Here is a 13,562-nt window from a genome sequence, read left to right as displayed (position 1 = left end):
CCCGGTGAGTAATGACGTCATCGTACTGCTCTTTCGATTTACCCCTTAGGTGACATTTTCAGGGAGGTAAGTCCTTAGTGCCAAAATGAATATTGAATTGTATTGGTTTTGTGTGTTTGGATCTTCATAAACAGAAAATCACACCCTTTTTAAAACATACTAAAGAAAATGTAGTTTTATAATGAAAAGAAAACACAAACCTAAACTTGATCTTTCTAGCTTTACTTAATGCAAAATCATTGATGATATCGTCACAAGCGTTCTGCCCCCCTATGAATGCTAAAGACAGCAAAGGCATTGAGTCTTTCCCGAGACATAGTTAACCTCAGATATAATTTCCCCCTAGGTTCCAGTCCGAAGCCTTCGCTCTGAAAATGCTGGTCTAGGGTTAGGGTTAGGGTCTGATCCCAAGAGCCAAGAAGAATCCCGCAGGTTCGGTAGCGTTCTCCATTCAGGCCTGAGATTCAATCTGCAACTTCAGTGAAACTTTAGGCTTAAAACACACTTATCAACAGGGTAGGGTTACTTTAACTTGATTACTTTCAATGACTTTTGGATTACTCCAATACCAAATATGCTAATAAAAGACAAAATAAACTAAATATGAATAAAATGACTCAATTTTGTGCAGGCTTGGGGAGTAACGGAACACATGGAATGGCAAAAATTATGTTGGCAAGCTGTTTGGATTTCTTTTCATTTTGTTTCTGTGGCATTTTATGTTCGTTGTGCCGGAGATCAAAGCCAGGAGAGAAAGCTTACCACGTGTTGTGAGTCATAATTTTATTCCATAGTTAATTTCTTTTGTCTTTTATTAGCATATTTGGTATTGGAGTAACCCAAAAGTCATTGAAAGTAATCAAGTAAAAGTAACCCTACCCAACCCTGCTTATCAATATGTGCATAAATGGTCAAAGTAGAAGAGTCCACACTACATTAAATGAAGACTAACCCCCATGGAGCGTTAAGTGTAAAGTGACACTCTTTCCTTTGCTTATGAAGCGTCACAACTTTAGGTCACACTGAACCCCAAATGCCCCCAATAAGCAGGTTGCTGTTGCCGCTATCGGTGTGTGTGAGTGTGAAGCACATTGTAAAGCGCTTTAGGATGTCTTTAGTGACTTGAAAAGCACTATATGAATGCAGACCAGTTAGCATTTAGGCTAGATCGCACCAAACGGAAAGGAAAAAAACCCTAAACAATGTGCCTTGTATTTGTTTATGCCGTATTTATTTATGTATGCATTTCACCCAATAAAAGACTTAAAGTTTGGGGGCGTTTTATACCGAGTTCTTAGTGTAATACATCGCTTGAAGTATGGACCCCTTTACTCACTCGGACAAACATTTAACATTCTGTGAAGAGTGCTTTTGCAAGTGTCACAGTAGGAGACGTTTGGCAGGTGGAAATGAATGCTTTTGGGGCCCAGAAAGATAAAAAATCAAAAGTCATGAATAAATAACTTTGCTATTAATTCAAATTAGAAATAAATGTCATTTTCAAGTCAAGTCATTTTTATTTGTATAGCCCTTAATCACAAAGAGTCTCAAAGGGCTTCACTGGTTATTACAGACTATTATTACACCATCCCCTGATCTGGAACCAACATGAGGGCAAGGAAAAACTCAAAAAACCTCAACATGAGGAAAATGAAGAAACCTTGAGAAGGGACTGCACATGTGGAATGCCCCTTTCAGGATTACCAGACAGCAAAGGATGTTGCAATCACAAATAATACAGAGATATTGTCCAAGAAACGTATAGGTTATTCATATGCTATAGAGTAGAAGTGTGTTTTAAGCTTAGATTTAAACATTTATGCTGAGGTTGCAGAACGGATCTCAGGGGGTAGAGCATTCCACAGCACCATAGTAATAAATGTAGTCCTTTTGTAAGGCGTCAACCCTTATAAAAGTCCAAATTTAAATATTTTCTATATTAGAATGTGTTAACAATGCCCAACTGAGTTTAAAGGGCCCTGATGCTTGATTTTCCACTGCCCCCATCTGCTTTAACCTTACTCTTTAGCGAAGCTGTTCGGGGTGGAACACATTATGTAAGTGGAATGGGGTTGAGGGGAGTGCTGGAGAAGGACTGTTTTTTGATGTTTTTATATTTGTTAATATAGCATTGAAATGTTAAGAGTAAGAAAAACTTCAAGTAGAGTTAACCCACACCCCAAGAAAGATTAAAAAGTACGTCTAAGAAATGCACTTACCATCATGAACAAACTGACTGAGGCCTCAATTGATGATACAAGCCAGGAGATGGCGGCAAGGAGTAGAAAGGTTCCAAATTCCGTACAGCTTCTTAATTTGATAATACACTTTGAAAAACTCAATGCTATACTGCACCACTAGCCTAGTAGTGATATATTTTCGCAATAAATGTAATATATTAATAAAATACATCTTCTGCCTGATAATACAAAATATCAGGAGAAATTTAGCCAGCTATTGGAATATAGGAGACACTGGAGAGAAGATTGGCACCAAATCAACTCTTTTTATTAGTAGTACATTTTTAAAGCATTTTATACATATCATTTTACAGGGTGTTTCGAAAATGTGATATCCTTTGAATATTGATAATTTTAATAATTACCGTATTTTCCGCACTATAGGGCGCACCCCCAAAAAATAGTTTTTGGTCCTATATCTTCCATAGATAAGGCGCACCAGATTATAAGGCGCTACAATGGGAACGTCGACAAAACAGATGATTCAGTCAAACTGATTACCCTCTTAACATTCCCAAAGCTTGCAAAGAAGCAAATATGTGTCGTAGACACGTGCGGATGCGGTGTCCGTACCATGTCACTTAAATGCATCGTTCCATCATTCGGAAGGTTAAAGTCTTGGGATTCAAGAAATGCCAACCATTCCTTAGTTTCTATTTTCTTTTTCTCTCGCAACTTTACTGTGCATATGACGATAAACACTTGGAATTGAGTTTAATTCACTCGACTCATCACAGCAACATCAAGATCGTTCTAAAACAAGATACCGGGAAAATATAAAGCCGCATAGCTCACCTAAGATCTCACGTTCAATAATGATACGCAATGATGGTCTTCCTACAACCGTGAGTGTAATAAATCCAGGAGAGTAAAATATTTACAAATACAGACTAATGAAACATGTTTCTTTATGGCGTAGTTTAGCAAGCTTGCTATTCAGTCATCTTTTTCGGCCAATTGCAGGGTTTGTTTCGGCCCTCTAGCCTATCCGAGGCTCCGAATAACTTCAGCCAATAGCGATCGATTCAAATGATGATTGACACATTGGTTAGCCAATGAAACGCCGGTATATAAATCCCACCATACACCGCGGACTTCTCCACGTTCGGGGGGAAATCGAGTCGGCGGCTGTTGCATAAGTTGCGAGACCTTGCGAATTTTGATATTGATCCATATATAAGGCGCACTGTATTATAAGGCGCATGGTCAGCTTTTGAAAAAAATTAAGACTTTTAGGTGCGCCTTATAGTGCGGAAAATACGGTAAATTATATTCACCGTATTAAGTCACGAGTAGATAATTTACATAAAAATATCAATCTGCTGGATACTGTTACCCAAAATATGCTTCAGCGACTTTAGTAGTAGCTGGATTACTAACTTGACAAATGTTGCGTCTCGGGCAGTACGCGTATTGAAAATTTGTGAAATCATTTACAAAAATTTCTCACTCAGATGTAGAAGAATAAATCTTTTGATCCTCGACATGAATACTTGGTAAATTCATTTGCCGTGATTTTTACATCTCAAAGGATATCAACGTTTTTGAAACACCCTGTATTTTTAACACTGGGTGGTACGGGGATTCAGAAGCCTGAGGGGCCACATGTGGCCCACGGGTTGTAGTTTTGTTACCACTGTCGTGGTCTCACAGCAGAAAGAGGGATTCCCTTTTTGGTGATCCTGAAACAAGTCAGCATTCAAATATTTTTACATGATATATATTTCCTTCAATTTGTGCCTCAACTAAAAAAAAAAAAAGTGTTATTTAGCTTAAAATGATTACAGCAAAACATGTTCAAATATATACTTCCTGGTTTTGATTACTCATTATATTTACATCCGGTAATAACTTTAAATACTTCCGTGGAGTTGAATATAAAAATAAATGCATTTTCTTTCCTTCCTCATCATCGGAAGGTTGACCTCCAATCCCCGTGGCGACGCATCCTGCCCGCCCATCAACGGCCCGAGTGGATCAACTCTGAAACGGAAACAAAAGGCGAGGTGATGCCTCGGTAATACACCAAAATAATGGTGCCAACCGCCGTTAAACTTAATGAGGAGAGGAAGAAACAGTAGCTTCAATGCAATATTATGTGATGCATACCTGCCAACTTCAGCCAATTGGTCTCTTTATTAACTCATTAGTTATAGACATCAAAGATACAATGATCCGATCTAGCTAGGTTGCCATAGATGGTTGTATACATCAAAGATCCATTTTAGCTAGGCTGCCACGGATGTAAAAGATCCATTTTAGTTACGCTGCCAAAAACAGTCATAGATGTTTATGATCCGATCCAGCTAGGTTGTCATAGATGGTTGTATACATCAAATATCCGTTTTAGCTAGGCTGCCACAGATAGATCAATTTATTTAGGCTGCCACAGACGGTCATAGATGCCACTGATCCGATCTAGCTAGGTTGTCATAGATGGTTGTATACATCAAAGATCCGTTTTAGCTAGGCTGCCACAGATGTAAAAGATCCATTTTAGTTACGCTGCCCAAAACGGTCATAGATGTCTATGATCCGATCTAGCTAGGTTGTCATAGATGGTTATATACATCAAAGATTAATTTTAGCTAGGCTGCCACGGATGTAAAAGATCCATTTTAGTTAGGCTGCCAAAAACGGTCATAGATGTCAATGATACAATCTAGCTATGCTGTCATAAATTGTTGGATACGTCAAAGATCCATTTTAGCTAGGCTGTCATAGATGTCAAAGGTCCATTTTAGTTAGGCTGCCACGGACAGTCATAGATGTCAATGATCCGATCTAGCTAGGTTGTCATAGATGTTGTATGCATCAAAGATCCATTTTAGCTAGGTTGCCACAGATGGTCATATATGTCAGAGATACATTTTACCCCTAATGCCCCTGAATACAGATGCAGACCATTTATCATTTAGTTAGGCTGCCACAGACGGTCATAGATGTCAATGATCCAATTTCGCTCTATATTCAATTTCTATTTTAGCTAGGCTGCCACAGATGGTCATAGATGTCAAAGATCCGTTTTAGCTAGGCTGCCACACACGGTCATAGATGCCATAATAGGCAAGAGGAGATTGGTTTAATAAAAAAATATATTTATTTTTTTTTAAATACTGTATTTTCTTTACAAAAATTGTTATACACCGTACACAAATTGAAATGATAAAAAACAAACCAAAATACATAAAATACTGGGAAAACAAATACGGTAAGTTGAAAGGTATGCATTTGTTAACACCTCAGCCCAAAACAACAGTATATACATATATAAATAAGAGCTACAGGCCCTTCAAAACAAGGACAAACAGGGTCAGAGGCAGCTTCCTACCCAGGGCCATCACCACCCTAAACAAGCACTTAAAACAGAATTTAATATTTTGGGTTTTTTCTTTTTTTTTGCTGCTTAATGTTAGTGTACAAAATTAAAATATATACCTTGTGACTTGTTTGAATTTATTTTGTTGCTCCTTTGTTATCGCACTTTCCTTGCACGGCGTACAGAATTCACGGAAAAACGTACAAGTTGACGAGTATGTCAACATGAGAGGATAAGTGTTTTTTTCTCACCGCGGCACAAGTCGGGGTCGTAGTTTTCGTAGATGGCGTAGTCGCTCCGATGTTTGCGTGCTCGTAGGACGTCGCGTACGCACTGATGCAGGAAGGCATACTGACACTGTAACAGGAAGGGATATCAGCAGGGTTGGGAGGGTTACTTTCAACTGTAATCGATGTAGTTTGTCATTACCTTTTGAAAAATGTCACCGATAACCTAATCCGAATACTAAAATAATGAACTTGATTTCTTCAATTACTCCAAAAACACCTACTCAGTTGTGTTTAACATCAATGAACAAAGTAACCTTAAAAAAAGGAATTGGAGGAAAGTCCTCTAGTTGCTTGTACAGACGCTCCCCCTACTGACGACCATTCGACTTACGAAAAAAGCTAGATCCCAACTTTTTTTTCGGGATCTTGAAAAATATCCAGACTTTGCTGGAAGTCAGATTTTGTATTGTGTGCACGGTTTTCCGAGTACATCGGACTTTCAGTACAACTCTGAGTCCTGCCACGTGCAGAAGTTTGTTGATGACACTGCGATCGTGGGATGTATCAGAAGTGGGCAGGAGGAGGAGTACAGGAAATCGATTCAGGACTTTGTCCGATGGAGCGACGCAAACCACCTGCACCTGAACACCACCAAGACCAGGGATATGGTGGTGGACTTCAGGAGAACCAGAACTCACCCGGTTCCTGTAACCATCAAGGGAGAATGTGTAGAATTTGTCCAGACCTACAAATACCTGGGTGTGCAGCTGGACAACAAACTGGACTGGACTGCCAACACAGAAGCTCTATGTAGGAAAGGGCAAAGCCGACTGGACTTCCTCAGAAGGCTGGCCTCCTTCAACATCTGCAAAAAGCTCCTGCAGATGTTCTATGAGACTGTTGTGGCAAGCGCCCTCTTCTATGCGGCAGTGTGTTGGGGAGGCAGCGCTAAGAAGAAGGATGCCTCTCGTCTTAATAAACTGGTGAGGAAGGCTCTGTTGTCGGCACAGAGCTGGACGGCCTGACAACTGTAGCTGAGAGACAGGCACTCAAGTTGCAGTCAATCATGGACAATTCATTACATCCACTACACAGCATCATCTCCAAACTTCAGCGACGGACTGCTGTCACAGTCTTCTTCCACGGACAGACTGAAGAGATCTTTTCTTCCTCATGCCATGAGGCTATTTAACTCCACCCGGCGGAGTAAAGGCCCACATTAAACCACACCCCCTACATTGCATATCACCGTATTTTATTGCAATGTGTATTCTGTGTAGCAATATCTAGATACTCTATACAACACTCTACAGTGGGTATTGTATTCTTTTTGCTTTATTATTGTATTGTTCTCAGCGCAGGGATGCTGCTGGAAATGTGAATTTCCCTGCGGGGATGAATAAAGTATCTATCTACAGGGCAGGACTGTAGTGCTTCTTTCCACCACTACCGGCGTGTGGCGCTGTGAGAGGTCACGCAGCATCCACCCCAAAGAAGAAATCCGCTTCCTCTTCCTAGTTTGTGTGTAAATATTCTATACTGTATCTCCAGCGTGCTCAGAACTTTGACATTTTTATTGTTTAATATCTCGCGTGTCCATCCAATATGGTTGGTGTAAAGAAGAGGCGAGCCATTCCATTTGAAACGAAAGTGGAATAAGAAAGCTTGATGCGGTTGAGAAAATGGTTGGATTGCTTTTTTTTGGGCCACTTTCTACCATGGAGGAGGACCTCTTGAAGCTCACCTTCCAAAAGTAAGTTTAACTCAACTTTATAGAGCATATTATTTTATGAAATGTTTATTTTTTCGGTACAAAACAATACATGTTACTTATACAAACGTCCGAAATCTACCTCGTTCGTAAGTAGGGGAGCGTCTGTCCTGCAAAAAAAGTGTTGAAATATGCTAACCACATGAGATAATGGACCAAGCGAAACCAAAACTGTCTTTTTCACATGGCAGTAAAGATATGCTCACGAACATGGCAACCGAGCATCCGCGAGAGAATCGAAGATGAAGAAATCGATGGTTCGCAAATGGAGGAAGCTGAAAAACGAGCCGCCGATCATCGGAAGCACAAGAGTTAAAGAAGACTGGGGTAGTCTTTTTTTTTAAACTTTTATCTGCGTGTTTTACTTTGTAAACAATACTTAAACAGGGTTCCTACAGCTTAAGGTAGGTTGAAATTTAAGACTTTTGCATTTCACATCAAGAACATACACTTTCCCATTATCCAAAGTAAACATCTTTGTCCCAAGTCACTATATGTATTGTGGATAGACCTAAGACATGCCTCAAACGGATAGGCCCGACTGAAACCACATCACCGTTTTGATAATTGATTGTTGCTCACGCCGTGTGGCTACCGAAGTAGATTTTATTAATGTGCTCATATTTTTAAGACTTTCAAAAATTGGATTCAAGGCATTAGCGCGCTGCTCCACGGTTTGGACGTCAAAGGTTCGATTCCAGCTACAGCGGCCTCCCAGTGTGGAGTTTGCATGGTCTCCCTGTGTGGGTTTCTTCTGGGCACTCCGGTTTTCTCCCATGGTCCAAAAATATGCATGTCAGGTTAATTGTGTGCCCTGTGACTGGCTGTTAACCAGATCAGGGTGTCTCTTGCCCACTGTTTGAAGATGGCTAAGATGGGCTCCAGCATTCCCACGACCCTACTGAGGATAAACGGTGCAGATAATGGATGAATAGATTAATGACATCAAGGGTTTTTTCTAAGACTTTTCAAGGACGCGCAAAAAACCCAGTTAAATTACCCACCACCAAATTTAAACCGAAATCTAATTGTGTTATCGCAGCACGCCGCGGTTTGAACCTTGTGTGAGCAGAAGAGGGCGCTGTTTTCTTAATAAAGCATGTCAATATGATTAACCCTCGTGTTATTTTCATTTCAAAGATCATTTTTGTAAATTTTTATACAGCTTACATGGAAATATGAATTCAATTTCATTATTCTACTGTTGGGACCAATTTAGGAGAAGTCAATTTAAAGTTCAATCTTTTTTTTCTGCATTTTTAACAACACAGTGGCGGGTCATATTGATCCCATAACCAAAACAAGCACGAAAATATTTATTTTAAAATAGAAAATAATGCAATAGTCTTCTGAAAAATTGCAATCAGGTTTATTTCCAAAATCGTGCAGCCCTAATACACACACTTGTATGCTTGTCTGTGCTATTGTAAGGCGGCCCCAGCAGAGGGCACCCTTTCCTAATAATCAGGTCATCCTAGGTATGTGTTAAATACAGTACGAGAACCAGCTACAGCAGGGGTGTCAAACTCATTTGAACTCGGGGGCCACATTATAGAACAAACATTCTCTCGGGGGGCCGGACTAGTAGATTAGAGAGAAAGAAATACGATTGAGAGAGGGAGAGAAAAAGAGAGAAGGTGGGACAAAGAAAAGGAGAAAGGGAGAGAGAATATGATGATAAACAAAAGAAGTAAAAAGAGAAATAGTGAGAGAGGGGGGAAGAGAGAGAAAGAAAAATCCAAATAGAAAGAAAGAAGGGTAGAAAGAGAGAGAGAAAAGGAAAAAGAAGGAGACCAAAAGAAGGTAAAAAGAGAGACTGAAAGAGAGGACTGAAAAAGGGAAGGAGAGAGAGGAATACAAGTGCAGTGTTTGTGAGAGGCACCTGGCTATTTCAACCTGCAGCTCGTTTTTCTCTTGCGCTTCTTTGAAAGTTGTCTCGCGGGCCAGATTCAATCCCTTAGCGGCCCTGATCTGGCCCGCGGGCCGCCTGTTTGACACATGTGAGCTACAGAGACTGCGCCTTTTAACGCTGTGCCCTATTATCTGGACCCCTTATCCTCAGTAGGGTCGCGGGGGTGCCTGAGCCCATCCCAGCTGTCTTCGGGCAGTGGGCAGGGGACACAGAGACAGACAACCCACTCGCTAATTCCCACCTAGGGACGATTTCGACCGGCCAGTTCACCTGACATGCATGTTTTTAGAATGTGGGAGGGAACAGGGGTGCCCACGCAAGCACCGGGAGAGCATGCAAACTCTGCACAGGAAGGCTGGTAGCTGGATTTGAACCCATGCGCCGCCCTCAGTGTACCCTATTGTCGTGAAAATACACCCCTTTTTTCTGCATCCTAATCACCTAGCGCTATTAAACGTACCGTGGAACCTCGGTTCTCGACCATAATCGGTTCCAGAACCCTGTTCCAAAACCGTTTTGTTCGATCACCGAAATCATTTTTCCCATTAAAAATAATGTAAATCGTTTTAATCCGTTCCAACACCCTGAATGTTTACCTCGAATGTTCAACATAAACAAAGCTAACCCAGGCTAATCGTACGTCCGCGTTATCGTAATCTTCCGTACGAGAGATTACGCTAACATGAACGTGTAAAAATAAAAATAAAAGGATAAAGAAAATAATTATGCATAGGATTTCTACCTTTGTTGTGGTCAGCAGAAGGCGCAGGTGGACGGTGGGGTATTCCCTAGCAAGACCAGACACTCGCACACCTCCTTCACATTTGGCTATTATTTCTTTCTTAAATGCAATAGTTGTACGCACTACTCTTCTTTTTTCACCCGTAGCAACTTTGCCGCTTGCACTGACTTTCTTCAGAGGCATAATAAGGGGCTAAAAGACCCGTACGCCGCTCAGCATGGCACCCTAGCGTACGCACTCAGGGATTACCGGCGTTCGAACTCCGATTTTTTGACCGAACAGCAAAGCAAGAATTTCTGGAAATTTTGGGTCAGACTCCGATTTGTTCGAACTGAGAGGCGTTCGTAAACCGAGGTTCCATTGTATTCCATGACTCCCCAACCTTAGATTCCACGAGTTTTTGTCATTTTTGGGGCGGCGACTCACCTCGGTCTGGACCATATGCTGGCGATGGAGGCGCAGGTCGAACACGCAACCGTAAACGTCCACGCATCCTTTGGCGTCCAACTGCTGCAGCAGGCGGTCCAGGACGATGAAGGTTCCGGTGCGGCCCACGCCCGCGCTAAACACAAAAACCCATCGATTGAAAATCCTGGTCTTGATGGTTTTGTGTCCTGTGTGGGAAAATTGTTAGGAACTCATGGGCGGAGCTAATGTGCCTGTGTTGGTAGCTGACGGGGGACGTTAAGGTCATTGCCCATTGTGAACAGGGTTGGGTAGGGTTACTTGAACTGGATTCCTTTCAATGACTTTTGGATGACTCCAATACCAAATATGCTAATAAAAGACAAAAGAAACTAAATAGGAATAAAATGACTCCATTTTGTGCAGGCTTGGGGAGTAATGGAATACATGGAACGGCAAAAATGATGTTGGCAAGCTGTTTGGATTGATGTTCGTTTTGCCGGAGATCAAAGCCAGGAGAGAAAGCTTACCACGTGTTGTGAGTCATCATTTTATTCATATTTAGTTTATTTTGTCTTTTATGAGCATATTTAGTATTGGAGAACTCCAAAAGTAATTGAAAGTAATCCAGTTAAAGTAACCCTACCCAACCCTGGTCGCATTTGATGTTCGTTTTGTCAGAGATCAAAGAGATCAAAGCCAGGAGAGAAAGCTTACCGCGTGTTGTGAGTCATCATTTTATTCATATTTAGTTTATTTTGTCTTTTATTAGCATATTTGGTATTGGAGTAATCCAAAAGTCATTGAAAGTAATCCAGTTAAAGTAACCCTACCCAACCCTGGTCGCATTTTATGTTTGTTTGGCCGGAGATCAAAGCCAGGAGAGAAAGCTTACCGCGTGTTGTGAGTCATCATTTTTTTCATATTTAGTTTCTTTTGTCTTTTATTAGCATATTTGGTATTGGAGTAATCCAAAAGTCATTGAAAGTAATCCAGTTAAAGTAACCCTACCCAACCCTGGTCGCATTGTATGTTAGTTTTGCCGGAGATCAAAGAGATCAAAGCCAGGAGAGAAAGCTTACCGCGTGTTGTGAGTCATCATTTTATTCATATTTAGTTTCTTTTGTCTTTTATTAGCATATTTGGTATTGGAGTCATCCAAAAGTCATTGAAAGTAATCCAGTTCAAGTAACCCTACCCAACCCTGCGTGTCATTGATCTTAAGCCTACTCTGTGAAAATCTTCATTGCACTCAATAAATGTAACTTGTGTTCAGTCGTATAAAATCCTTTATGGTCAAATATCTAAAATCCTTCGGTCAACATTGGATCATTAAGAAGTCATCAGGTAACATTAGAGTCTGTCGACTGAGCCGAGAGACTAAATTTTTTTTCAACACCTACTTTTCAGTTTTTTCGTTGTAAAGACGATGTAAAATGTTCAAATTTGGTGTCAGAGTATTTTCAGTTTCAAGCTTGAAGACTGAAATGTGGTAATATGTCAAATAGTTTTTAGCGGGGCCGATACTTTCCTGAGAAACTGTAAATCCTCACACGTGATATTTTGGGGCGGCAGTGGCTCAGGAGGTAGAGCGCTCGTCTTGGGATCAAGAGCTCACAGTTCGAATCCCGGCTCCTCCGTGTTACATGTCGAAGTGTCATTGGGTAAGACACTGAACCCAAATTTGGTGCCATAGTATTTTCAGTTTTTAGCTTCAAGCTTGAAGACTGAATTGTGGTGAGGGTTGGGTAGGGTTACTTGAACTTGATTACTTTCAATGACTTTTGGATTACTCCAATACCAAATATGCTAAGAAAAGAAAGAAAAAACTAAATGTGAATAAAATGACTCCATTTTGTGCAGGCTTGGGGAGTAACGGAATACATGGAACGGCAAAAATGATGTTTGGATTGATTTTCATTTTGTTTCTGTCGCATTTTAGGTTCGTTTTGCCGGAGATCAAAGAGATCAAAGCCAGGAGAGAAAGCTTACCACGTGTTGTGAGTCATCATTTTATTCCTATTTAGTTTCTTTTGTCTTTTATTAGCATATTTGGTATTGGAGTCATCCAAAAGTCATTGAAAGTAATCCAGTTAGAGTAACCCTACCCAACCTTGGTTGTGAAATAGAGACGAGTTTGGATGTACGATTGAAGCAGTATAAAAAGGCCCTCGTGGGTCCCAGGGCCACACTTTTCCCACACCATGAGCTTCACCTGTGTAGCCCCTTATGCACAGGTGTCAAACATGCAGCCCACTGGCCGGATCAAGGGTTTAACTCGGCCTGTGAGACAACGTTGAAAGAAACGCAAGAGGAAAAACAAGCTGCGGTTTTAAATTTGTCCACTCGGTGTCGCCAAAGCCAGGCACTACTTGCAAGCACGTGGAGTTGCTTTCTTTCTACCCTTTCCCGTTTTTCTCTCCCTTTCTTTCCCTTTTTTTCTCTGTCTCACAGTTTTTTTTCCCATTTTCTCACTTTGTCTCTCTTACTTTGTTCTTTTTTTTTATCTTCTTTCTACCTCTACATCAAGGGTGTCAAACTCATTTGAACTCAGGGGCCAAACGATAGAACAAACATTCTGTCGGGGCCCGGACTAGTAGATTAAAGAGAAAGAAAAAGAGGTAAAGAAATAAGAGAAAGAGGGAGGGAAAATGAGAGAGGGCGGGACAAAGAAAGAAAAAGAGAGAGAGGGCGTGAGAAACAAAAGATAAAAAGTCATGAGAGAGGAAGGAAAGGAAAGGGAGAGGAAGGAAGAAATCCAAAGAGAAATAGAAAGACGGAAGGAGAGAAAAGAGAAAAGAAAGCGCGACGGGTAGGAAGAGAGAAAGAGAAAAGGAAAAAAGGAAGTTAGAAAAAGGTTAAGACACAGAGTGAAAGAGACAAAGAGCAACAAAGGAAGAGAAAAACAGATACACAGAGAGTGAAAGAGACAGAGACAGTGGG

The 13,562-nt window shown here is 40.9% G+C and overlaps 1 protein-coding gene across 2 annotated transcripts in view; it reads right to left on the bottom strand.

Moving 5' to 3' along the window:
* Positions 1-2,486: 2,486 nt before the first annotated feature.
* Positions 2,487-13,562, bottom strand: part of ptprb (protein tyrosine phosphatase receptor type b) — a 63,378-nt gene continuing 52,302 nt past the window's right edge. For both annotated transcript variants that reach the window (XM_088348077.1, XM_088348078.1), the window contains exons 37-39: positions 10,641-10,776; positions 5,811-5,916; positions 2,487-4,223 (exon numbers count right to left, since the gene is read on the bottom strand). In XM_088348077.1, coding sequence (XP_088204203.1) covers positions 4,201-4,223; positions 5,811-5,916; positions 10,641-10,776 — 265 coding nt within the window. In that variant the 3' untranslated portion in view covers positions 2,487-4,200. The remainder of the gene's footprint in view (positions 4,224-5,810; positions 5,917-10,640; positions 10,777-13,562) is intronic.

Source organism: Urocampus carinirostris, chromosome 11 (assembly GCF_059441175.1).
Source record: "Urocampus carinirostris isolate Australia breed hairy pipefish chromosome 11, RoL_Ucar_1.0, whole genome shotgun sequence".
Classification (NCBI taxonomy): Eukaryota; Metazoa; Chordata; class Actinopteri; order Syngnathiformes; family Syngnathidae; genus Urocampus; species Urocampus carinirostris.
This window is presented reverse-complemented; position numbering and strand designations above follow the sequence as displayed.